The sequence below is a fragment of the Phoxinus phoxinus genome, assembly GCF_949152265.1.
Source record: "Phoxinus phoxinus genome assembly, chromosome: 16".
Taxonomy (NCBI): domain Eukaryota; kingdom Metazoa; phylum Chordata; class Actinopteri; order Cypriniformes; family Leuciscidae; genus Phoxinus; species Phoxinus phoxinus.
Genome location: NC_136891.1, coordinates 33,199,560 through 33,227,120, shown reverse-complemented (window position 1 = coordinate 33,227,120; position 27,561 = coordinate 33,199,560). Strand labels below are relative to the sequence as shown.

The window sequence follows — 27,561 nt, the reverse complement described above, 5'->3', positions numbered from 1 at the left end:
CCCTGGAAACTCAAGAAGAGGAAGTTGTGTTTTTTTTTTTTTACTTTTTACTGTCATAGTTTCCAGGGGGATCGCCAGCATAGACATGGAAGAGGATGCTTCATTCCCAAATGTTTATTGTCATTTTTCAGTGGACTTTTTTTATTTGTTCGTACATCAGTCTCATGGAAAATGTGTCAACAATTGTCTTATTGTTTCTATCAGAAACATCTGAGACAAAGCTGATACTTATAGGTATACATACAGTCGGCATCTAGTCATAGTTGGGGGCGTGGTCTGGCGTGGCGAGGGTGGAGTCGGCGGGGGGGGAAAACACAGCAAACATCGTGTGTATTTGAATGACAAAAATCTCGTATTGCGAGTCATTGACGCCTGCCGACCGGCAACGGTACATTGCAAAATTAATTGCAATAGGTTATGATTGCCCTTATTTACTTAAAAACTGGGTCAATGGCCCAACCAAATGGCCGGAGGTGTCGTTTCCAGACATATTTTGTTATCTGGTTGAATCTCCAGGTATGACATACCGGTAGCGGTAACATTAGCCTATAACTCAATCAACTTTCGTATATGTTGCATACTATAACTCCATAAAGCCTTGTCACTTGTACGTATGCTTCACTCCAAACTATTAATCATTTTGTAAAATGATGATCAGTAGTACGAAGTTGCCGAGGGACTGTGCTGACAGTTATCCCTAACTCACAGACTGAGTGTAGACCTCGAACTACTCCATAGGTTCACGGCTCGCGTCATTACGTAGCGATTGGCCTCCTTTCCGGTTCTGTGTGTTTATTAGGAAGGATGTAGAACTTCGGCATGATTGTCCCGTGTATTTCAATTAGCGGCAAGGCAATGTTTTCCCCCACGGGCTAAATTCACATCACGTGACGGGGCGTTCCCGGGGGCGTTCCCAGACCAACCGTCTGTATGTATAGAGGAAGATTTTCCAGAATTTTAGAAAAGAACCGCCCTCTCCACTTTTTGAAAAAATGCACATGCGCAACACTCTACCTGCTCCCGAGAGGGAACGCCTATTAAACGTGTGCACGAGAGAGCGTGCACGAGCCTAGTTCTCCTCGTGCACGCTCTGTTTACAAGTTGCTGTCGCCATTTATTTACTTATTATATGCATTTGTGTAATAAATACTATGGTGAACACATTGGAATTATCAAAAATGAACACACAAGGTTTTATAACATTTCAGCGTGATACCTTTTACCATTTGGTCATAAGGCTACTTTAGACAAATTGAGATGTTTACCGTGTCTGCGCGGTGCGTGACTTGTGCCAGGGCTAGCATCGCTAATCATAGCTTACATTAACTTTTACTAGCAGTGATTTTAAATGGATTTCTCCAAATAGCATGACAAACTTTACCTGTCGAGTAGAAACTTCGCGACTGAGGCATCAGTGGGAAGCCCAACCTGTGCTTTTAGCGCACGCCAGCGTGTGAAATATTCTCTGGTCTTGTTTCTTTCTTCAGAGGCCTTTCCCTTCTTGTCATACAATTCGTAGACACTTTTTCTCTTGCGACCCTCAGACATTTGGAAAAAACCCGGTGAGAACGGCGAGCTTCAATGAATGGCTGAAACCGTAGCTCACCACAAATACACACACATATACACCTGAAAGTGCGCAGAAAGCGAAAACTACCTAGGGACGAGCACGTACGACGGCCTTACGTAAAAATATCACCAGAATGATTGACAACTAGGAGCACCAATAGTCTTGATGATCCACCCGGAAAAAGAAAATCTTTCACAATACCTTTAAGTGAAATCAAAACTATGAAAATTTATCTAACCTGCCTTTCTTTTTTCTTTTTCTTTTTCACTATGCAGGATATTGCGCTTCATGACTTGTTCCTTTAATATAATTGTTTTGTGGGGAGCTATTATTAAATGATCCACGGTTTATACTCTTGCAGTTGAGTGCATAGCTGAGAGGGAACGTTTAGCAGGAAGTACATCCAATTTTCTTGTTTCCTGTTCTCATCCACACATTTAAGACGCATTTGGTTTGTTTGGTTTAGAGATCATTCTCTTAGTTGAGTGGATTTAGGTCATATCTGTTGTGTATTTGAGGGTCTGGTTGCCCTCCACTATGCAATGATCCATTAGCTGTTGCATTGCTTTTATTCACTCATTCTGTGATATTTGTTATTACAGAGCGAGCAGGAAAACACACACATGTGCTGCACATGTGCAGTCTATGTTATTTCGAGCTGGAGGGAGTGGTGTGTGTGGCTGTCTGTGTCTATATGAGAGGGAGACACTGAGTGAGAATGCATATTCCAGAGCAGGACTTTTTCTTACATGAATTTCCTGTTTACTGCTGTTGGCCGGCATCAGCAGCTTTCAATCAACCCCCTGTCTGTTTGTCGGCCGCTCTACAGTGCAGTGACACTGGGTTTGGTTATGTACAAGTGCGTTTTTAAAAGCAACACTCATAGTTTAGTTAAATGTTATTTACGTACTAGACAGATTTGCACACAAAGTCAATGCCAAGCCATATTGCACCATGTAATTATGTGTAAACTCTAGTTTTATGATGTTTATATACTATGTAAGGGTTAATGCCCGACGAGGTGTCCATTGTCAGGTATTAATGGACAGCGGCGAGGTTAAGTCCATTAATACCTGACAATGGACACCTCGAAGAGCATTAACCCGCTTACACCATGTTCACTTGCCAAATAACACATTTTTAAAACATTAGTTTATATTTTAATTAGTTTTACAATCGAAGTCTAACGGTTTTAGAACTCCTTTACTAGGTGTCCTACATCACTTTTTAATGGACACCCTGCAGCCAATCAGAATCGAGTATTCACCCAGACCATGGTATGTAAATGTTATTTACGTACTCTACAGATTTGCACACAAAGTCAATGCCAAGCCATATTGCACCATGTAATTATGTGTAAACTCTAGTTTTATGATGTTTATATATACTATACACACATTAACCAGCATGTTTCAGTGAAGGATGCATACGTGTATGGTTCTGCCAAGATAGATTATTATTTCTCGAATAAACTCTCTGCTTTGGTTCTTGAAGTCAATGTAACCTTTTTTTTAGGAATGCACTGATATTAAAATGATGTCAAAAACAAATAAGCTTATATTATATGCATTCTATTTACTTTATAGTTGATAATCACTGTAGTCAAGAAAAACAGGCTTAGAAGACTTTCATATAAGTCATTATCAACCCAACATTGTAATGCAAATAAGCTCATAAACAGGAGAAAGAACCAGTTGTAGGGATATACTAAACTAAAACAATTTGCCCTTGAGAACTGTAATTTTAAGAGCTGAACAGGACGTTTCCAGTATTGCTTTCTCAGAAGGAAATGTCAAAAAGACTTCAACTAAACCCCACATAACATCATAGGACATTCTGTGCATAATAAGCCACAGAGGACGACCGTAATTCAAAATATAGGCAACAATTCATACAGTACGTGCTAAATATATGTATCCCATGGTACACTTCACATCCTTTGAATCGCAACTGGCCATACTGTAAAAGGATTCGAGTCATTTACAGTTTCTCCACGGGCCATTACAACCACAGGGTAGAACATTCCCCATATGATGATAAATCTATACTAGCAAAACCAATGTTTAATACAAAATCTGCTCCATAGACAACAAACACAATTTTCCACAAAAACGAATACAGATGTGTCAGATGCGGCAGTAGCTCTTTATAATAAGTGTTGCCGTTAAACATCACACTATTACACCATATGTTGATGACAAAGGGACATAGTTGATAAGGAAGTGATGTTTCAGAGCTCGGCAGATTAGTTAAAGCACTTTGTGAGGGAGATTTTGAGCTGCACGTGAAAGAGAGATCCAAATCACCACCACATGTGTCCTGGTTTCATGAGCGAAGACTCATCCGTCATGACAATGAGCCCTCTCTCCGTCTTCAGGATCTTGTCAGCTAGACTTGGAACTGACTCGTGTGTTGAGTACCAGGAAATTGAGATTGAAGCATTTGCTGCTGTCTTTTGAATCCCAGTACCATTACATTTTCCTTGCAATCAGAGGTTATTTTGCCAGTAAAGCCATCCGAACTCAATGCTGGGTTCAACGCTGGGCTGAAAATATGCATTACACAAAGTATGAACAACTACCCCAGTTGACCTGCAGGATCACATCACAATTTCTGGTGCTGACAGGTTTACTTGATCTATGAATGGTCTCTTAGTATTTTTGTCGGTGCCCATGTGAGTTTTTAATGTGTTGACGCCGGCTCTGTTTGACATTCACAGATTCCAGCACATGGTTGGTCAATTCCATATGTGTCTCCCATGCCTTCCGAAACTGTGGGAACCTATGAAAAAAACACTATGGATCTGATTGAATGCGTTTCTTAAGGCCGGGATACACCAAGCTGACGGCTGGCCAACGTCAATGGAAGTAAAATAATGCCAAATGTTTTTGAACTAGTCGACTAACAGCAGATGGAGATTATGCTCGGAAATCTACTGCTTTTCCTGCAGTTCCTGGATGTCAATGTTGAATTTACTGTCGAATTTGAACCACTGAATTTGTAAAGCGAAATAAAATTGCCGGTTGAATATTATAGGTTGTATTTTTAAACAGTTTGAATATTTTGGAAGTGAAATATCAAAGGTGAATATGGATTATTGAATTTTTATTAATGAAAATGTGTTTGAAATGTTTTGAATTGAAATATTCACAGCTTAAATATACAACCATGTTGAATTTCAGCCCATAAAAATGCAAGCCCTAAAAATACAATGCATTCAAATGCAAGCACGGTTAATGCAATGCATATTTTTTTCAAGTAGTGCAATTCAACAGGCTTTTTTATTGCAAAAACATTTGGCATTATTTTACTTCCAAAAACGTCGGACTGTAGTTGAGTGTCTGTCAGCTTTTTGCAGTTTTTGCAGAACAAATCTCATTTGTGTGTTTTTTGTGTGAGTAGTGCTGCACAAAAACCAATGAGTTTTGTTCTAATGGATAAAGCATGCACGTAATGCACGCACAAACTTCCGTGTTTTACCTCGTGTGATGTGAATAAAAGCCTACATTTAAATCTGATCATCATATAAAGAGATGACCCTTTATGCGACTAAATCTTCACTCTGGGCGATTGAAAAATGTCTATCATTACCCATTGGCTAATAAATTGGCTAACAATATCTTAAGCACCATCAGTCCTAAGTTCAGCTAAAATGACAAAAATGCATTCATACTTACCAATATATACATCAGTCTGGCGAGTAAACTAAAAAATGTACTAGCCAATGGTGCTATAGTATAGTATAGTATATTGCCAAGGTGTGCGTAGAGGGTTGAAGGACTTGGATTGAATTTAATTAATTAATTATGTCTTATTTTGGATCGTTTAAGTTTTGGTTACCTGGACTTTCAATAGAAGAACAGAAACCTCTCAAGTTTCATTAAAATATTGTAATCTGTGTTTCGAAGATTAACCAAAGTCTTATGGGTTTGGAACGAGTGAGGGTGAGTAATTTGATTTTTTTTTTTTTTTATAGTGAATGAATAATTTAACAATACTGTTAAATGTAATCTTTAACAAATGTTTCATATTGTACATTAGAAGTTGTGATGCCTAAATTCACTTTTTAACTGCAGCTTGATTTTAGTTAGTGTTCATTTTACTTTATTTGGACACAATAATTATTTAAGATATTAATGATATTTATGATGTAATCTTACTGGGCCTCTGCGTAAATTGCATTGTGTCTTTGAATAAAGCACTTGAGGAAGTGTTGCTCTGTGTGTGGCAGTGTATTGTAACTTGTGGCTATGTAGGCCATAGGAAGATGTATTTAAAGACACATTTAAAGGCATAAACACCACACCCTCCCTTACACTGTCAGTAGACTTGCTGAAATTAAAATACCTCCGTGGGGCTGTAAACGATTAATCGAATCCAAAATAAAAGTTTGTGTTTATATAATATATATGTGTGTGTATTGTGTATTATTATTTTGTATATATAAATACACACACATGCATGTATATATTTGAGAAATATTTGCATTTATATACTGCATATTTATTTTTATATGATTTGCAATGGTGTTGATGGCGCAATGGATAAGACACATGCCTATGGTGTGAGAGACCCGGGTTCGAATCCACTGTGAGACACCAATGTGTCCCTGAGCAAGACACTTAACCCCTAGTTGCTCCAGAGGCGTGCGACCTCTGACATATATAGCAATTGTAAGTCGCTTTGGATAAAAGCGTCAGCTAAATGAATAAATGTAAATGTAAATGTAAATTTATATTATATATAAATAGAACTATTTTATATATAAATAACACATTTTTCTTAAATATATACATGCATGTGTGTGTATTTATATATACAAAATAATTAAACACACACATATATTATGTGTAAACAAACTTTTATTTTGGATTCGATTAATCGCGATTAATCGTTTACAGCCGTGTTAAAAACGCAACCAGGTTAGTGTTTGTGTCTTGAGTTGTTGCTTAGGAAAGTAAAGACCCTCCGATTCTGCCACGGTATGTTGTGTTTTGTCTCGCTAGTCGCTACTGATTTTCTCTTTACCATGTGGTTAATGTATGTCACAATCCTGTTTTGTAGCGGCCCTGGTAAAAGTGACTGTGAGTCTATGGGGATGGATCCGTTTCATACAGACAAGGAAACTTACAACAGTTGGCAGTCAGTTTACTCCACAGCTCACTCAAATCCCATGGTCATTTCCTTCGGGTACTACTTAGTAAGCCATGTGTATGTGCGTAAGTAAACTAGCATGTGTGTCGGCCATTTGTGTTAATGTCATTTGAGGCTCCTGTCGGAGTGCATTAGGGTTTCATACACTGTAGGTTTTGGTATTAACCCTGAGGTGCACCTGTGCTTATTAAATACTGTCTTACTGATTCAATTATTTATTTTGATTTTAGTTTTCTGCCTGTTTCAGCCATAGATGTGTGCATTAGAGGTCAAAGGTCAAGTGTACCATTTTAAACAGGCTTTTCCTGGTTCATCCCAGGTGCTCGAATGTGCCTGACCAGGAAAGTGTGCTGTGTGGGAGGCAGTGATGAGAAAAGCACATGAAGATATTTGGATTTGATGACTTGCTACAAATGTTGGTATTCTGCACAGTCATAAAAACAACAAAGTCTGCTTTAGAGCAAATCTACTGAACATCTCTGAATGGGATCTTCCTTCAGACGTTTTTATTAGAAGTTTTATTCCTTCGGAAGTTTTACAGACGAAATAGTTTCAAGCTACAGTTCAATGCTGTATTCACAGGGGTTCGCCACAGTTGTTTTGTGATGCACCTCTGGGTTCAAGTGTGACACAAGCAAAAACTTAAGGTTGTCATTTGTCACCATAAGCCATTTTAGAAGTCTATCAATTCCAGCGCTTTTAACAATGTAGATTGTTTCAAAGCGGCTTTACAGAGATAAACGTATAATTTAAGGTAACAGATTGTTTTGTCTTTATAGCGGTTCTTGAATAAAGATATTTTCCAGCTAAAGTTAGTTTTGATTGATTTTACTTCCATCGCAACGATCATTAGTTATGAAATTAGAGGCTGCTAAGACGACACCGTTCTCTCTACACAGACTTTAAACCATAGACAGTATATAAGATGGACACAGCGACCCCATAGATTTCAACGGAGAAAAGTGAAGCTCATTTGAAGCACTCACTTCCTGATCGCCAGGCGAACTGCGCAGACTCAAACTGAGCTTGGTGACGTAGATGTGACGTGTCTGACAGCTGTCAGTCTTCTAGTAGCTGTGCCGAGAGAAATCTGAATCATTCCCTTCCGAATCTCGCAGAGACGGAGAGCGTGAACATTAGCATTAGCTGTCCATGAGCTAGCAGCGGGAGCAACTTTATCACTCTCTATGTGCTTCTCCCTTGACTTTATCTGACTTTATGCCTCAACGTCCCCCCGATTGCCCGCGAGCTTCACCGCCGGTCTATACGGTAATTTCTCTACAGTGCGACAGAGAGTCGCGTGATTATGACGCAATCGTTAGCCTATTTTTTTACAAAAACGGCTTCTACGGGGCCATAACGTGTAAGGTACAAGGTAATGGAGCCTTTTATACATTGTCGAGTTTCTTTAGAAATAAAAAATGGACAAATGGAGTCTTTGGACGCCTCAGATGTAAAGTTATTCGCTGTCAAAGTGACGCCAAAATGAATGGGAGTCAATGGAATGCTAACAGCAGGAGATGCTCCGCTATAATGGCGGCTCCCGGGGAGGCTTCAGTTTCCGGCGGATGGATTACCGCCTTGCTTTAAACGCCAACCTGTGAGAAACGCTGATGGTGCTCACGTGCGCATCAAGAATTAATTCTATAGTTATGTGCATTTGAATATATGTGCGCAGGTTTGTAATTCCCTACAAACCAAGCCTTAACAAACTACTTGTCTGGCCTTAAACATTTTTAGAGAGAATTGTATCACTTCGGGGTAGTTACACGAAACCGAAATGATCCGACAACGCTTTATCTGTAGTGTGTTAGTGTTTCTAAAGCATAGCGTTTGCATAGCCACTGTCATGATTTTGATTAGCAGTGAATGTATGAATTGATAACGTGTCATTTAAAATTTGAGCTACTTTCAAATACTGTATGTCCAGCATTTGTTATTATACATAAAAGCACAAAACCACTAAACCATTAAGTTACTTGGACGTTATTGACATTTCTGGACTATAGACTTGAGCACAAAAAGTCCCTGAATAGTGGTGTAGTTGTAAATGTGACCCGCTCTGGCGAAATGAGTCGGAAGTCGCAACGTTCCATTTTAAGATATGGGCGATTGTGTGGGAAAAAATATTTTTTTTGTGTGCCAATTTTCAAAAATAATCTCCCAAATTTCATAGTCCAGATAATTGAGTAAAGGTAATTAAATGACTATTAAAGTTATACTAAATTCGCTGGAAATGAACATTGTTTTTCTCATCTCCTCTCGTCACCTCTGAGCGTGTCCCTGGTATCCCTGAAGCGTCACTATCTCTGCTCTCCAAATATGGTGTTACACGTTGTATAAAACCAATCAAAAAGCTTAGAAATGTACACAAACACTGATCATTTGTCAATGGGAAGCCCCGTTTCGACTGACCGGCACGCGATTGGTCCAGCCGTCCTCCTGTCAGACTCAGCGCTCGGTGTAAACAAGCTCAAGATCCCCTCAGAAAGATGAAATATTATTAATTTGAGAAATGTCGTGTTATATATTAATGTCTTTGTTTATCCCTTTAAATGCAATGGATTTGGAAAGATATCAACAAAAAACGGGCAAAAAACTTTAAAAGCGATTTTCTCAGGTTTACAATTGTAAAAAGAGGGACGACCGTAATTCAAATGTGTATCTTTACAACAATTCATGGTATGACTTTGACTAGGATATCATTTGAAAGTGTATGGTCTCCTCTTTCCATTAATACCAAAATCTTAATTTTTAAATGTGGGGGACTATGACTCATTTTGCTGGATCTGGTCACATATGGTGATTTTATGTGGCTTGTTTTGTTGGCAAATATGGGAACGAGGTCAGTACCGGTATGTGGCCATAGCGATGCACACTTCCTATAAGGCAAGGCCAAGGCCAGAGCAGGTGAGCAGAGGTGTGTACAGTACAGCCGATCCGCAGGAAATAACACACATGCAAACCAGATGGTCCTGGATTCTTTTTGACCCCTACCCGCTGTATTGATTTTTCATTATTAATCTGAGAAATGTAACTGTATTTTGAGCAGACATTTTCTTTCTGGTTCTACTTATTTTTTTTGTTCATATGTTTGGGCTTTGTATTTTTTGTTAAAGCAAATATTTTTCTTTATTATATAACATTTCCTTTTGAACTAGTTCTGATTCTGATTTACTCTGGCTTAGTTTCCTAACTTCTCTCCTATACCTCTTCTCATGACCGTGGGTTACAGAAAAAACATGCATATTATAATTGATCCAAATGTTTATTTTCAGTGCAACAGTCATCATTTTTAAATGTAACACACACACACACACACACACACACACACACACACACACACACACACACACACACACACACACACACACACACACACACACACACACACACACACACACACACCATTTAAAATCACCATTATGTTTTTTTTAAGATGCCTCTTATATTCACCAAAGCTGCATTTATTTAAACCAGAGACAGTAAAAAAGTAACATTGTGAAATATTATTACAATTTAAAATTAGTTTTTTACTAGTTTTTATTTTTTAATATACTTTTTATATTTTCGTGATGGTAAAGCTGAATTTCAGCATCATTACTGCAGTCTTCAGTCTAATATTCTGATTTGGTGCTCAAAAAATGTCTTCTAATTAATTCTCAATGTTAAAAACAGTTGTGCTGCTTAATATTTTTGTGGAAACCATGATACATTTTTTTCCAGATTCTTTAATGAATAGGAATTTCAAAAGAACAGCTTTTGAAATGGAAATAATTTGTAACATTGTAAATGATATCTTTTATCATTTACAATGATTAAATTATGATTATGATTAAATTACAATGATTAAATTGACTAAATTGTAAATTAATCTTACCGATAGTAGGTACAGAATATGCCATTGTACTCCTAACTCATAATAATCAGCATGACTCAAGTGCAATGCATTATGAAGATCCCCTGCTCAGTGTGTGTAGTGAACACTACCTAGAGAAATGATGTATGGCATAAGTGTGGTGTTCCTTTGAATCAAAACCTCACAAATGAAGAGCTTGCTAACATTAGACACAAGCCACCTTATAAATCCCGACACAGCTTTCTAGGCTCCTTCAAGAACTTGGACCTCACGAGGTGATGGATCCTAAAACAACAACAACACATAGCAATTATTTATAAAAAAGGAAAGCAGATGTCCATCAACTCTACCACACTTGGCAGGTGGTAACAGGCTGAGACCTATAGAATAACAGTCCTGGGTGGAGACTCGTGAACCACACGCTGTTATTAGACTGATGGGTTAATGTTGGGCCACTCCTACATACTAAATGAAAGGGTTGAGTGAAGTCTGGCCACATTCGGCTTGTGTCGCCAAACACTGTAAGAAACCTGCACACTGCTTGATGCTGTACGGGGACTGCACATGATGGCGTCTGAAATAAAGAAATAAGTCTCTGATGTTATTTATGTAACCGGGTGTGTTTAACCAGACTGATGTCATTATTTCAGGACCCTCTTACCCTCAGCCATATGTTCTGGTCTCAGCCACGCTACACACCAGCAGGAGTGTGTGAGTGCATACGTGTGCTGTCAGCCTGTCTGTCACACACCCTCTAAAGCGCTTCACTGAGTGCAGTGTAAGACAGTGGGATCAATTGAAACTTTTGTAAGGTTGAAGTTTAAGTATGTTGTTCTTGAGGACTGAAGCAAATAAACTGCACTGAAACTTCACCTGGAGCTAATTTAAGATAAAAACACAAACAGAGAGTTGTCTCGTTAATAATCACCATGACAACTTTTTGTTTAAATGATTTGTAGTGCTGGCCATTAATCGCATCCAAAATAAATGTGTGTGTTTACATAATATATGTGTGTGTATTCTGCATAATTATTTTGTATGTATAAATACACATATATGCATGTATATATTTAACAAATATGTGCATGTATATACTATATATATATATATATATATATATATATATATATATATATATATATATATATTTATACATAATTTACATTATATATAAATATTTTATATATAGCTAAATAACACATTTTTCTTAAATATATACATGCATGTGTATTTATATATACAAAATAATTATACACAGTACACACACATTATGCAAACTCAAACTTTTATTTTGGATGCGATTAAGTGTTGCCCAGCACTAATTATTTTTCTTAAAGATTGACAGGGCTTGACATTCACTTTTTTTGCTCACCAGCCACAGTGGCTTGTGGTTTTTCCAAAGTTACTGGCCACTCAGCATTTTCACTGGCCACAATTGACATCAATACCATGGGGGAAAACTGCCATAAAGATATTTTTAATATTATCTCATAATTTGGCAGCAGGTTTATTAGGCTGCTGTCACTTTAAGGCCTGAAGCACGGACTAATTATATCGTTACATATGCATAACTGCTTACTTTCACTTAAAACATAACTGACTGTTTACGTGAATACTCGCCAGGACCGGCATTTTGGTATTATTTTGTCTCATTAATTTGACTGTTCAAGTGCAATAATCAGTGAAAATGAACTCAATTTAGTACTGAGAGTGAGAAAACACAGCTGGTATCGTGTGTCTATTCTGTGGAAAACGAGTATTGGAAGCATTTCAATTATTTCAGTATCGATATGTATTGAAAAGTTTTCTTTTTGACAACACTATTGCACTTAGTTAAAAGACTACAATTGAAAAATGTATTTATATAAAATTCAACAATTAAAGTTAATGCCTTGAAGACAGTACATTAAAAAATAAACTAAAAAAAATACTGAAATAATTTGAATGTTCAATATGTGGAAAGTTTATTGTGAGAATTTGTGTGGAACACTTAATACAAGGTATTGTTGTTACTGTACCTTGTGAATTATGAAATTATTTTCATTTATCCCTTTTTCCCCCTTCAATTGTTGTTATTTTTTTCTTATTTTTTTTTTTATACGTTTTTAATATGATCATCTGGGCACATTATATAATAAGAACAGTCATTTTTGAGAAGACTGCATGCACGTATATGTGAAGTGTGTGTATATACGAGTAGTCAACATTTGAAATCGATCAAAAAAATGAATCAAAGTTGTCCTAAGACAAGAACAGGTATTGTTCAAAATGTATGTATAACTTTGATGAAAGGTTTTGATCCACTTCAAATGTTGACTACTGTATAATGGAAGTCTATACATTTATTTCATTGAGGGCCGTCTGTTGACAACCGGTTCATGCTGACACGATTTGCTTTGGATGGTTGGCTTGCTTGTTCCCTAAAATCAGATCAAACCAGACTTTGTGTTCACAAGAATGTGCATTGAGCAAGAGCCAATGATTTTGCTTTAATCTTCATGTTTAGAATCTCCTTTACTACTCAGACGTCTCGAGAATGTTCTACCCGCGGTCACAGATTATTACGGGATGTGATTTGAAAATGTAGACTAGATGAAAATAGGCAGCGGCTTTTGTGTTTTGTGTACCTCACGACCGAGACTTCGACCCCGTGTGGCTTCCGGTTCGGCCTCTGGAGTATTTCTGGCTCTCCTCATCTCTCAACCATACTTTAAAGAGTCACCAATTTCATAACTCTAATTAAACATTACATGCCGAAAGCATACGTTTATGGACTTCCGACACAAACAGCAGCATTCCTAAGCCAAGCCAGCTTCTCTAAAACTCCATTTTAGAGAATGTTTTGCTTTGTGAAAGCCAAAAAAGGATACTTTATGTGAACGATTGATTTTGTTTTTAAATGTTCCTGCTGGGGAATTTTAGTTTCTGAGTATGCCAAGTTAGTGGCTTTTTCCATCAATGTCATTATGACTTTTTGTGTCTTAATTATAGGTTATTAATGATCCTCTCGTAACCAAAGCAAGCTTGGAACCAGCCCATAAATATAGTTGACAGAAATGCACCGCTGCTTGATTCTTTTTTTCCAGCCTTCACCCACTCTCTGTTTCATGCAACTGGCCCATGCTAATCATTGCAGAAGTCCTCTGTTTACGTTTTGCATTTCTGCTGCGTTGGCCTCCAATTATTTCCAAGCCTGGCGACCTGAATGACTTGCCTGGAGTCTGAGAATCTGACCCCGGGCGACTGCAGCCGGGACGGGTAGTTAGTGCAGGTGCTAATTGGCTTTGAGGGGTTATTAAGGTCCAATATCAGATGAAGTGCAATGCAGACCAAAGCCTGGTCCGAGGGTGCCGGCATGGGGGGTAAACGGGCCAATTGGGCTTTCGCTGGATAATTGAGCAAGCCCCCCATAAACTACTTAATCCTGATAGTAGTGACAAGTACATTTTAGGACAAGGTCATTCTGATGCTTACCGTAAATGGCCAGTCTTTACAGCAGTTTGGCATGGACCACTCTTACTCCGTTTTAAAGACATTGCAATGCTGAAAATGTAACGGATTATATCAAGAGTTTGCCACTTGTCATTTACATGATGATTTTATTCTAAAACAGGATATTGTACTATATTGCCATCAACCAACCAATAATTCAATTAATCCAGAGAACGGTACAAGATTTATAAGCTCACCACATTTTTTTGTGATTTATCTCAAACCATTTGAAAGACACTTACTATAATAACTTTATTATTATTTTTAATAATAACTTTATTTACTTTTTAACTTTTTAATATTATTAAAAATAAGTTATATATTTTTTTCTTTTCTGCATTTCACTTAAAGCTGCAGTCCGTAACTTTTTTTGGGTTTCTTCTGGTGGATTACACAGAAACTGAGATAATAATTTTTTTGACAGTAATTATTACTTTTATTCAGCAGGGACATGTTAAATTGATCTAAAAAAATAATTACTTTATAACTTAAAGATTTCTATTTCAAATCAATACTGTTCTTCTGAACTGATCATCAAAGGGCTTGTTTACACGTGGTCACTTCATGCATTTTTACTGATCGGATATCTATCCGATTTGTTCAAGGGGTCATGAATTAAGAAATAACATTTTCTTTTGACATATAAAAGGTAGGGATGTTAAACTGACCCCAAACCTTTAAATGGTAGTGTAGTGTATATAATGTCCCAAGAGTGTATATTTACTTTTATTTACATGTACTGTATCGCATGCTGAAAGATGTTACATTACTGCCACCATCAGTCTAGGACAGTACCTTGTTCCTTCTGTTTGTTTGTGATTTATCTGTGCCGAAAAACTATTCAAGATTTAAGACATTTTGCTCAGAGGATGAGAACGCATCAATCTCTGTCTATGAATATCTCATTCTTTTACTCCGCCTCATACTGAGAAAGTTGAAGATAGGCTGAGAAGTATAGCAGCTCTGTGTTGCTGGATGGGTTATTTATTCAGCAGACGGACACAGGCAGAGCACACCAGATAGCATTAAAGGAGCAGTGCACCTTAATGTGTGAATGAAAATACTCACCCTCATGTCAGTCCAAGCCTGAGTGACATGACAAGTTTTTCTCGCATGCAGGGCGAAATGAAATGTTTAGCTAAATATCTGAGCTGTTCTATTCAACACAATGAAAGTGAATGGGGACCAGCTAAAAAAAAAAAACGCACTATAAAACCATAATAACAGTGGTCCATATGATGACTTGTATGTCTTTGAAGGCCATAGTTTGTATGAGGAAGAGACCGAAATGTAATTTATAATGTTGATTCAATAAAAATCTAGCTTGACAGCTGTGGTCATCATTCTCTTTCATTGAAAAGAGCAGGTTGCACGTTCCACTATAAATGTATAATTTTTGTTCCATAGAAGAAAGTAAGTTGTGCAGGTTTTAAAAGACATGAGGGTGAGTAAATGGAGTAAATGAATTATGTTTTGGATTAACGATCCCTTTAACAGGAAGAACATGTTTCCATCCACACGTTTTTATCCGAATTAAGTGATATCGAATGAAAAATGCCTTATGGAAACAGTAAAATTCGATTGAATTTCATGAATATGGACTCAAATGAAATGCGTTCGGTCTCATCGGATTTTATCTTGATCGATATACGGCTTATGCGATAAACGCTGATGGAAACGTTATTTGAATAAATAATGAATCCATTTTGTCTAGCAAAACTTTGTTCGCAAATGTTGGCTTGAATGTTGTGCAATTCAGTGCGAAAATGAATGGAAACACCTTAAAATGTCTCAAATCAATTCGATATACCAATTTGATGGCAAATCAGCATGTGACGTCATTATGCACAGGTTTTTATTCGCTTTAAAGCCGTTGGATGGAAACACACTTTCACCAGCTTTATTCGCATGAGTTTGTTTTACCGAACTTCAGATAATTCGATTGACAAGTGGATGGAAACTTCGCTACTGATTCCAGCATGCCATCTGGAGTGGAGGTTAAAGAGGAGATGAAAGAGTGTCTCGTTTTTAGCCACTACTGTAACACAGAAGACGTTGTTTCTCTCGTACATCTCAGATGCTGAGTCTGCTCTATTCCCAAATATAGGTTTTCACTGACTGCGCTAAAAAAGTTTATTTTTGTCTGCATTGTTCTCTAAGTTTATGATTTACTAAATTATAGATGTTTTATGTAGGCAGCTCACTCTGACACTCTGCTTCCTTCACAGGAGAATCCACTTTTGTTGACGACCACGGGCCTCCCACACCAAGGGTACGTCGTTGTTTTGCATTATCAAACTCTTTTTCTCTCTCTTTACTTCCAGTTTGAAATTAACTGGACAAAACATCCCTGTCTGCGTTTGTCCTGTTATTTTGGCCTTCCCGCACTAGAGGAAAACATTCCAAGACTTGACAGTGACTGGAAGGTCAAACACACACACACACACACACACACACACACACATACACACACAGCCACACATTCACATTTAACAACCCCATGAAATGGTTTGACGAATGCATTTTTATTTCCCGTGTTGATGTATTTCCTAAGGAAACAGGAAGTTAGTGGTATATATTGAATGTTTAGCTAGTTGTTATCAGTTTAAATCACAGCCTTGGCAAAACCATGCTAGCTATGCTAGAAATTTCTATACGCACTTGGGTCTTGCAGTATCAGTATTGGTCAGTTTCTCTGAAAGAAAAATATGTATTATGTTGTGTGTACCTATGTGTGGGCAGGGCCGGATTAACCATTAGGGCAACTGGGCACTTGCCCAGGGGCCCAGGACATCTAAGGGACCCTGGACACCGTCAAATATTATTAAAATGTCTCCACGATCTGCTTTTGAAGAAATATATCGTAGGATCGTGCATTCTATCAGTTTCTGGCGCCTCCGTCTCAACATACTGTACAGCGCGACGTATATTCACATGAAATGCAGAGGAACGGGACACTGTAGTTTATAAAAATTAATTATTTGCATGCATGTGCTTTAAAGCCTTGCCGGTTAAACATGTCATTCGCTGCTGATGCGCTGTTCTAACGAGCGCTTATCTGAGCGCAATAACGTTACACCCGCCGACGTGCACATGCACTAAAAGCCTATAACAGCGCCTGTTACTGGACTAAGTTATCTTTCGAGTCTTATTGCTCTAATACTGTCAAATACACACAAGGTTTACATAAACAAAGTTGGTTATGTCTAAAGTGAAAGAACAGTAGAAAAAAATAAGACAAAAATCTGCTTGTCAAATGCGTGTATATTAGACTCGTCGCGGGCAGATCTTAAAGAGACAGTAGCCCTAATAGTAAACATGCATCCGCTTGTCCTTAAAGGGATAGTTACCCAAAAAATTAAAATTGTCATTATTTACTCACTCACTCTAATGTTGTTCCATCCCTGTATTAATTTCTTTCTTGTGCTGAACACAAAAGAAGATATTTGGAGGAGTGTGGCTAACCGGGCGGTTGCTGGTCCCCATTGACCATAGTAGGAAAAAAAACTATTATGGAAGTCACTGGGGTACATCAACTGTTTGGTTACCCACATTCTTCCAAATAACTTTTATTTTCAACAGAAGAGGGAGACTTATTTGGGCTAAGCAGGCTCAACCCTGCTTAGCTTCATTGGGCAACCGGTCTTGGGCTACAGGGTGATATGGCTGCTGGTTATGGCTGTGACGTGTTGACTGTGATGATAATTTCTAGTATTTTGGGCATCTTTGATATTTACTTGAATCACTGTCACTGGTTACAGGCGTGATAATAGAATTTGGCCTTGCGACTAGTTGTTCGTTCATGCAGAAAGTATTGGAGTCGCGCACACCACTGCATACACAAATTGGTTGGAACAACTTGAAATATTTTAAATGGACTTTTCATTAACTTTATCTGGCTGTACTACAAAGGAATTGTTATTGGCTTGTGGAACTTAGGACTTAGGAATTGTAAACTGTTCTCTAGTGATGTGTCTAAGAGATTTTAATGATCATATGCTGGTGAAGGGAGACTAGTGTGGACTTCTCACTCAAACCTCTGCCTGCTGTTGCTTCTGATTGGTTTTAGAGGGAAGAGCTGCCCACAACTGCTGGTCTAGGATCAGTTTTCTCCATATTAATAGCATATTGGTGAAAGATTCTGTGTTTGTGCTCTTGAGTGCGTCAGAGGTTTCTATTTACAACTTGATTTGCAGCATTGAGCAGTATTTTATTTCAATGTTTTTAACTCTTTCCCTGCCATTGACAGACATTTCCATCATTTGTTAGAAAATGCTTCCCTGCCATTGAAGGAAGTTTCTGGCTTTCCGTGTGTTCACTGTTACGTGGTAGGGGGCGCTATCACGCATCTTCTGAAAGAGTACTGAGTCTTCTGATCAAAACGCATGCGAAGACGATGCAGAAACCTGCGATCTCATACTGTATGTACAGTAATCATACAAAATAACATGATCACCAACATTAAACAGCATATGAATCAAAACTGTCTAATGTTACTCAATGAAATGTCAACCCAGGACGAGCTATAAGTCTGTGCAAGCATTGATTGATTTCAGTTTATTTAAATAGGGACAGATACAATAACATAGATAAACTTAACAGTCATCCGATGTATGTATCATAGTGTTTTTAGCTAAAGCTAATTCTCGACACTTGTCCCTAGTAGGGCTTTTTGATAAAAATACAGTTTAACAATATTAAAAACAAATGAGATACGATGTAAGAAAATAAAAAAAGACAAAAAGCATACAGACAGGGCAAAGTGTAAGACTAAATACGAGTACAGTATTGTTCCTGAATTAACCACTATTTGTTTTGTTTTTTTTAAGGTGGCTAATATCGGGATACACTTCAAATGGTCTGGCAGAGAATTCCATAATTTTGTTCCTTTTACATTAAGGGTGTGAATCGACTCAATTTACTCCATCTGTGTTTTGATCGTCATTCTGAATCCAATCCAGGCGTAGACCTAGTCTTTGACAATAACGCAATTTTCTCAGCTTTTTGCTCAAAATGTTGCTTTTTTTGTGATCAATATTTTTATTTTAAGTTATCATACCAGAAACATATCAAAGCTCACTGAACTATTTACAGACAGATGCCGTGAAAACTATCCATATATAAATAACATTTTAATTTAAAATAAATAAAAATAAGATAAGGGAGATGTAAGATGTCAAAATCTCAGTTTATCTAACAAAATGTCCGTGATTTTTGTCCAGCTCTGAATAGTATTGTCCTTTGCGCCATTGAAATTTTTTGTTGTTTTTATGAAACTTACCAACATTCAAGTGTTGATAAGATAGAATGCATGAAGCTAGAATAAAACTTTTTTGTTTAAAAGCAGAGGGTCTGTTTGATATTGCATGTTCAGATATTCATACAACAAAATATTCTGGGGGCCATGAATTTTCGTGAAAATGATCAAAAACGCTTACACGAGTTAAGAAAGACGCGCATCTAGCCTTACCCTGGAGTTGGTTCACCCACTGCCTATATTCACACTACTCTAGAGCCCTGATATCTGCTGAAAATTAATTTAGTCAACTTTTGGAGAATGCTAACATATAACAGACATGGCCTAAAAGCCCCAAAAATAGTCTTTCTTGCCATTTAGCTGACGTAGTGACTTTTTAAATGTTTAGTGTCAACAAAAGGGCGAAACCAAGCAGTTGTGAAAGTTAACTCAACACACACACTCATGAAAACTAATCTTATCAGCACTTCCTAGAGAGAGAGAGAGAGAGAGAGAGAGAGAGAGAGAGAGAGAGAGAGTCATTACACACTCTGCAAAAGAGGTTAAGCTCAGTGAAAGTTTCAGCTGGGTTTGCTCAGAGGATGAACGATGGTTCTGTTTCATAATAGTAGGGTTGAAGCCATCGCTGTGGTCTGTCTATGGTTTTTATAGAGACTTGTTGAAAAAGGAGTAATTTATATGTGTTATAGGACACAGTTGTTTTAACACAAGTCTCAAAGCACTTGTTACACGTTCGAGACTCGGTCCGATTTCCCTGTAGATTTCAAATGATGTATAAATGGGATTGTATGTTTAGTGTTAAAATCAGTGTTTGTGGTCAAAAATAACTCATTCTCTGCGCTGCTATTTTCCTTTTTGGTTTTCTCTTTGGTTTTTGTGTCTCTGCTATGAATGATTCAGAGACTTAGGAATGCTGGGATGATTCATTGATAGGACAGTGTGTGATTGCACTCGCATATGACAGCCGAGTCCAGAAGAGAACAGGAGATGGGGTCCACCCATAAAAATACTCTTGTGAATTTTAACGATGGCCTTGTACAAATGTAAATGATACAAACTAGCTGTGTTTTAATGTTTCTAACTAGTAGAGGGATTGTTCTGTGTTAAGTCTTGACATTTACTGTATTGAATATACACTCGAGATGCCTCAATGCCTCTGTAAAATAAGTCTTTATTTACAGTTTATGCGATAACCTGTCTCCTGAGAGCAGTAACACTTGTTACAACATTGGGTTTAATAATGTTTAACAAATGTCAAAGGGAAAGTTTTGTAGTACATGTTATATTTTATAGCATCCGGAGTTCAAGTAATAGCAATTTGGACTATATTTATATTGAATATTGAATAATCTTATTATCTAAAATCCTACATAAGTCTACAAGATATATAACATACATTTGCAAGTAAAAGTGGATGAAGGTAACCATGATAAGAAAGAGAAGACAAAAGATTTTGGACTCCTTAAAATGCTCATCTTTGTCCCTGAGCCACAAAGACGGACAATGATGAAGCAATACATATCAAACATGTTTAATTATAGTGGTCAAGCTTGATTTGATTTACAGACAACCTATGTTTGCTTTGACCTGATTCGCTTGGCTAACAGAGCTCAGAATAGCATAGTAGCGTACTACTCTTCACTATTTCTTCCACTGGTTTTATTTAATTCAGCCTTTATCAACTTATAAAACAGATTGCCATAGTCACAAGTGAATTTAAGCAATGTTAACCTAAAATAAAAAAATAAAATATATAATATCTTACTATAGAGACAGATGTGCACAAGAATGTGATTGTGACACACACACACGCACACACACATGTGCTTTCTATATACATATAATATATGTATATATTAAATTTTACTGCTCAGAGTTAAACATTTGGAAATTATGACTTCCTGAATAAGAAAGTAATGTAATCAAAGTCCAGTGCAATGTGTGCGTGTGTGTAAATCATCCCATTTCTACCAGGACTGCTTCTGTTTACTTAAAAAAAAAAAAAAAAAGATGTAGGCTACCTGTCTATAAATTTTCCTAGGTAATAATGTTTTGTGTGGATCTGTGTAGTTTGGGAAAGTCTTTGGTAGCTGAAACCCCCACAGTTCCTAGAAGACCTCACGCCAGCAATGATAACAACCAGTTTTAACATCTCACAGCTGTGGAAAACACACAAACTCTGAACAGACGTTTACAGATATAACAAGAACTCAACATACTTGCACACACACATACACTGAAACTTTGGAAATCGCTACATTCACGTTACGGCGCATGCGTAAACCCTCAAAATAGCTCACTGAGATGATACAGACGGAACAAGACTATAAAGTTATTTAGTTTATTTAGCAAAATATCTCACAATTCATTGATGCGTCCTGGTCACACTCACTCACCATTATATGTTTGGTCGAAACGCAACTGCTCATGTTTTGTCCCAGAACAGTCAAGTCATCTTCATTTATATAGCGCTTTTAACAATGTAGATTGTTTCAAAGAGGCTTTACAGAGATAAACGTATAATTTAAGGTAACAGATTGTTTTGTCTTTATAGCGGTTCTTGAATAAAGATATTTTCCAGCTAAAGTTAGTTTTGATTGATTCACTTCCGTCGCAACGATCATTAGTTATTAACTTAGAGACCGCTAAGACGACACCGTTCTCTCTACACAGACTTTAAACGCCAACCTGTGAGAAACACTGATGACGCTCACGTGCGCATCAAGAATTAATTCTATAGTTATGTGCGTTTGAATAGCTATTGTGCGCAGGTTTGTAATTCCCTACAAACCAAGCCTTAACAAACTACTTGTCTGGCCTTAAACAATTTAGACTGAATTTTATCACTTCGGGGCAGATACGCGAAACCGAAATTACCCCGACAACGCTTTCTGTAGAGTGGTAAAGGGATCCTCCATAGGGAGAGGCTAGTTGGCACTTCAGCGCTGCGCTGCGAGTGCGACAGCAAATGCGAGTAAATTCTGTCATCTGTGCAGTATTGTGATATGAAAAGTGCCCAAAGTAACATATTTTTAGAAACTGTGTGAAAGTGAATAGCCCAAAACATGAATATCTGCGTCACATGACTAAACATACTTCACAATTTTCAAATACCTCATTTTTCAGTCACACTACAATTTGAAAACGGCGTTTTCAATTATATCCACAAAATATTTTCAAAAAGCTTAGTTTTCATTAATAAAACGCTGTCTTAGTATGGACAGAAGGTCAAAACGGAGAGAAAAAGGTCAGTTTTCAAACAAAAACGTATTAGTGTGGACAAGGCCTGCATGTGCAGCAAAAACAGTTAATATTATGTCATTTATTCCTGAATTTGCAGCATCATTACTCCAGTCTTCAGTGTCACATGATCCTCCAGAAATCAGTATAATATGATGATTTGATGAAGATGTTCTTATTATAATAAGTATACTATCAATGTTGAAAACAGTTGTGCTGCTTAATACTTTCCAGTATACTACTAGTAATACTACTTCAAGTTCAGGATGATTCAAAAGAACAGCATTTATTTAAAATAAAAAACTTTTTAACAATGAAAATTTACTTTACTGTTACTTTTAATCAATGTAATGTATCTCTGCTTAATACAAGTATTAATTTCTTTTAAAAAATATATTACTGACCCCAAATGTGTAGTGAACTTTTGTAATGTAAATAAATAATATGGATCTATAAAGGCTTCTGAAACCGAACAATCAAAAAATTGCAGGATGCATTTATGTTGCATTAGAGTAGGAAGGACATGTATAGAGACGAGATTATCTAAGAAGAAGAGTGAGACAGGAGTAAATGTGGAGAGAGGGAGAGAGATGGGGGAGACATGTCGGCAGCTGGGCTCAGACAAGGCCTATGTGTGTGTGCGAGGTGAAAAGAGGGCTTTCTCTCTGAACTTGAACGCATTTGTTTTGGGAGAGAGCAGCTCCACACTATGGAGTGTGAGACGGAGAGACCAAATAATAAAAGGCTTGGAGGGGTCCCGAGACTCCAGAGAGGAGGAGGGGGAGATGTTTAGGTGGGAACAAGAGAGTGTGTTTACAGACCTGAATAAAAGTGAGCGTGACTGCTGTAGTGATGTTGAAAATCATGTCGCACATTCAAACATAAACACACCGACTGCTTTTGACATAAATGTTTGTTCTCAGGAGCATTTCTCATATTATGACTCTTTCTTAAAGACTCGTTCTTATGGTGGTGTGGAGTAGTGAATAAAGATCTGGGCTGGAAACTGGAAGCTTCTAAATGTTAGTTCCTAAAGGGGCAAACCTGAACTATCACCATTGTGTCCTTGAGTGAAACGCTTAACCCCGGCTTATTCCAGGGGCACTGTGCAGTGTGCACTAAATATGGCTCAATTGACCGTTCGCAAAGACCCGCCCCCCTTAGTTACTGTTGCTGTCAGACAAGCTACGCCGCTCTCACACACACCATGTTCTCACGCAGTGAAAAACACATCGCGGAGCAGAGAGACACTGACAACACACTGACAGACCAGCTTACTTTTCAGTTACTTTTGATATTAAACATATTAAACAAAGTCTCACCTTTCAAATGTGGGCTTTTTTTAAAAAGAAATGTAAACAATAAATAGCGTTTTGTGGCTCTTTAATGTGTGTGTCAGATCGCTGTGTCGCCTCAGTTAAAGCCGCTCGTGAACCGATCATCTCTTCCTTCTAGTTCATTTATAGCATCAAATAAACAGGAATGAACATCAGAAGGAATGTTGTTTTAACCGCGGAAAGACGTCAGTACACTCCGCTTCTCAAGTTCAAATCCTCCCATGTTAATCTACTAACTCTTCTGACTGCTTTGTCCGACAAAATGGCGGATGGCGAAGTATGATTGGTCAGATTACCTGTCAATCAAGCTCCCTGCGAAGGGTCAATTATTGAATGGAGTTACTTAAACATGCTTATTACAAAAGGCAGTAATAGCTTTATAAGTATTAAGCATACTTGTTCATTCGTTCTTTCTTTCTTTCTTTCTTTCTTTCTTTCTTTCTTTCTTTCTAAAGGGTTAGTTTCATCTAAAGGGTTTCTGTCATCATTTACTCATACTCATGTCGTTACAAGCCCGTTCATCTTCGGGAACACAAATGAAGATATTTTTGATGAAATCCATAAGGTTTCTGACCCAGCCATAGATGCAATTACAACTTTCAAAGCCCAGAAAGGTAGTAAAGACATCATTAAAATAGTCCATGTGACTACAGTGGTTCAGCCTTAATTTTATGAAGCAACGAGAATGCTTTTTGTGCGCAAAACATCCACACAAAAAAAACTGTCTCAGTCTCTGACGTGGTTCACATGAGCACTACGCGTGGTGTGGTGCACTGTGTTACTGACACGGAAGAGAAGATATGGTTGCATTAAGTAGTCTTCTTCTTCCTAATAACTATGTATTTCAATGTCTGTGTCTCTAGGAGCTGCCATTCCCAAGTCAGGTGATCTACAACAGGGTTGGCAAGTGTGGAAGTCGGACAGTTGTCCTGCTGCTGAGGATTTTGGCAGAAAAGCACCAGTTTAACCTGGTGTCCTCTGACATCCATAACAAAACCAGACTCACAAAGCATGAGCAGGTCAGTGGATGGGTGAGTGTGTCTGAGGCAACTAACGTCTCAGAGAAGTTGTGAAGCACGCTAATATAAAAAAGCATACTGTGAAAACTTGCTGATGTGATTAAATAAAGGTGTTTGCCAAGGAAAATGCTCACTGAATGCCAGCGGCAATGAAACACATCCGAATGGCACTCATTGTGGAGAAAAACACACACTTTCTTCCTTTGCGGAGAGGAAAAGAAAATATTCTGTCATCCCGTGTGGGTAGAGTCGAGCCACCACACCTCCACACAGCTAAACGCAACCTATGAAAAGCTCAAATAAATAAGCTGATTAAATAACACTCGTATACGTTTGTTGAGTGGGGGAGTGAAATAAAAGTGACTAACATGAAAATGAAGACTTTTGACTGGAAATCTGAGTATAGTAAACTCATAATTCTTTCTGGACTTTCCAGAATCCTAGAATAAAATGTTTTTCTGAGTGATACATTATTCATAGGTTTTCAAGTGTGTAAACTGGTTAGATATACGGTAAATACTCAAAGCTAATATTAAATGTGTGTGTTTACAGGAGTAAGCTCAGAACACATACAGGTTTCTTTGCCATCAGAAAGACTAACTGTCCTGAACGGTGGTGTGTGTTCAGAAAGATGAGAGGGGGAAACAGCAAATGAAAGTGATTCACAGTGTGGTATCAGATATTCCTAGAATGTTCTCTGACATTCCAAACCTCAATGACTCTTTCTTCTGTGGAATGCAAAAGAAGATATTTTCAAAATGTATTTTTGTCCATACAATGAAAGATATCTGGACCCCAGCGGTCTTCGAAATATCTTCTTTTGTGTTCTGTTTGAGACTGAGATGATTTACCTTGAAATCTTACATTAACAAATGTCTATACCTGGTTAGTGAAACTACTGCAAGAGCAAACAAGAAGGTCTACGCACTCAGGCTACGTTTACAAGTGGACAGCTATTTTCATAACCGGACATTTCACGCCTCTCCGTTTTCAGAAAATAACATCGTGCACACCTGTCAGTTTTCAGAAAAGTGTTCCTTACACGGACCCGTGTATATGCTGTCTAGAGAATGCCAAACCTGTAGGTGGCAGTGTAACGAGAAGCTCAAGCCCACGTTAGCCAATCAGAATCCTGAAAATATTCTCATACTGTGACGTCGGCTGCCTAAAACCAGAGAATGTCTAATATGGGGAGAACTGCCACTCTCAGTAAACTTGCGGCTTCTGAACTAGTTGCAGTTCCACTCTGGTTCCATATGAGGGCGCTCACAGGAAGAGTGCAGAATGAATGGAGGTCTATGGAGCTATACCCCTCAAAATCCAATTTTCTCAGGATGTAATTTTTTGTCTAGTAATTTGAATGTTGTATTCGAAAGGAGATGCAAATAAATTACACATTGCTGGGTGTTAGATTTTTTAGGGTCACTTATTTGCTTTAAAAAGTCTTTAAAAATGTCAATGACGTCATACACATCGTACGACCAGAGATGCTGCTTTACGGCAATCCTTCAGTCACTTTGTGCTTTCAGGCTCTGCACTTTCTTTTCTCTCGAGGCATCGACAACACAGGTAAACACACAACACAGCCGACACAGGTAAACACACAACACAGCCGACACAGGTAAACACACAACACAGCGGACACAGGTAAACACACAACACAGCGGACACAGGTAAACACACAACACAGCGGACACAGGTAAACACACAACACAGCGGACACAGGTAAACACACAACACAGCTGACACAGGTAAACACACAACACAGCGGACACAGGTAAACACACAACACAGCGGACACAGGTAAACACACAACACAGCGGACACAGGTAAACACACAACACAGCGGACACAGGTAAACACACAACACAGCTGACACAGGTAAACACACAACACAGCGGACACAGGTAAACACACAACACAGCGGACACAGGTAAACACACAACACAGCGGACACAGGTAAACACAACACAGCGGACACGGGTAAACACACAACACAGCGGACACCGGTAAACCGACAACACAGCGGACACAGGTAAACACACAACACAGCGGACACAGGTAAATACACAACACAGCCGACACAGGTAAACACACAACACAGCGGACACAGGTAAACACACAACACAGCGGACACAGGTAAACACAACACAGCTGACACAGGTAAACACACATGCTAGAAGAGTTTTTGCTAGAAGACATTCTGGTCCCGCTTCGGATGCCACGATGCCATCAAGCGGTATCTCTGGTCGTAATCTGTCCTTCACTGACCAATCAGCGTTCATTAGCAGAATGCTAGCGTGTTATGGGCAACAACAACTCAACCTGTAAGAAATCGAAAGGACATAAGTACTCGTTCATTCAACTTTCGACCTATAACCCATGTTGAACTTGCAAAACCAAAAATCAAATGTGAGATTTCTCAACGGCAATCGGGTGAAAGAGACAAATTTAGCTGTCTAGCTCCATAGACTCCCATTCATTTAGCACTCATGGGCGATCGCCCCCAGTGGAACTCTGGTGGAACTACAACCAAAATTTGGTACAATAAGACTTAATAGGGAGTGGCCAGGCTCTCCGTAGACGGGCTCTGCTAAAACTCAGTTTTTCTCATACAAACCTGCAAACGAAGG

At 38.2% G+C, this 27,561-nt stretch overlaps 1 protein-coding gene across 4 annotated transcripts in view; it reads left to right on the top strand.

Moving 5' to 3' along the window:
• The window catches only part of usta (uronyl 2-sulfotransferase a), a 76,027-nt gene that overhangs the window by 31,223 nt on the left and 17,243 nt on the right, over positions 1 to 27,561 (top strand). For 3 of the 4 annotated variants that reach the window (XR_013800641.1, XM_079639447.1, XM_079639448.1), the window contains 2 exons: positions 16,304 to 16,347; positions 24,773 to 24,928. Coding sequence is in view for 3 of the 4 variants with exons in the window: in XM_079639447.1 (XP_079495573.1) it covers positions 16,304 to 16,347; positions 24,773 to 24,928 (200 nt within the window). In the remaining variant the exon portion in view is untranslated. Of the gene's footprint in view, positions 1 to 16,303; positions 16,348 to 24,772; positions 24,941 to 27,561 lie in introns of all 4 variants that reach the window. The other variant, XM_079639446.1, reaches the window with a different exon arrangement.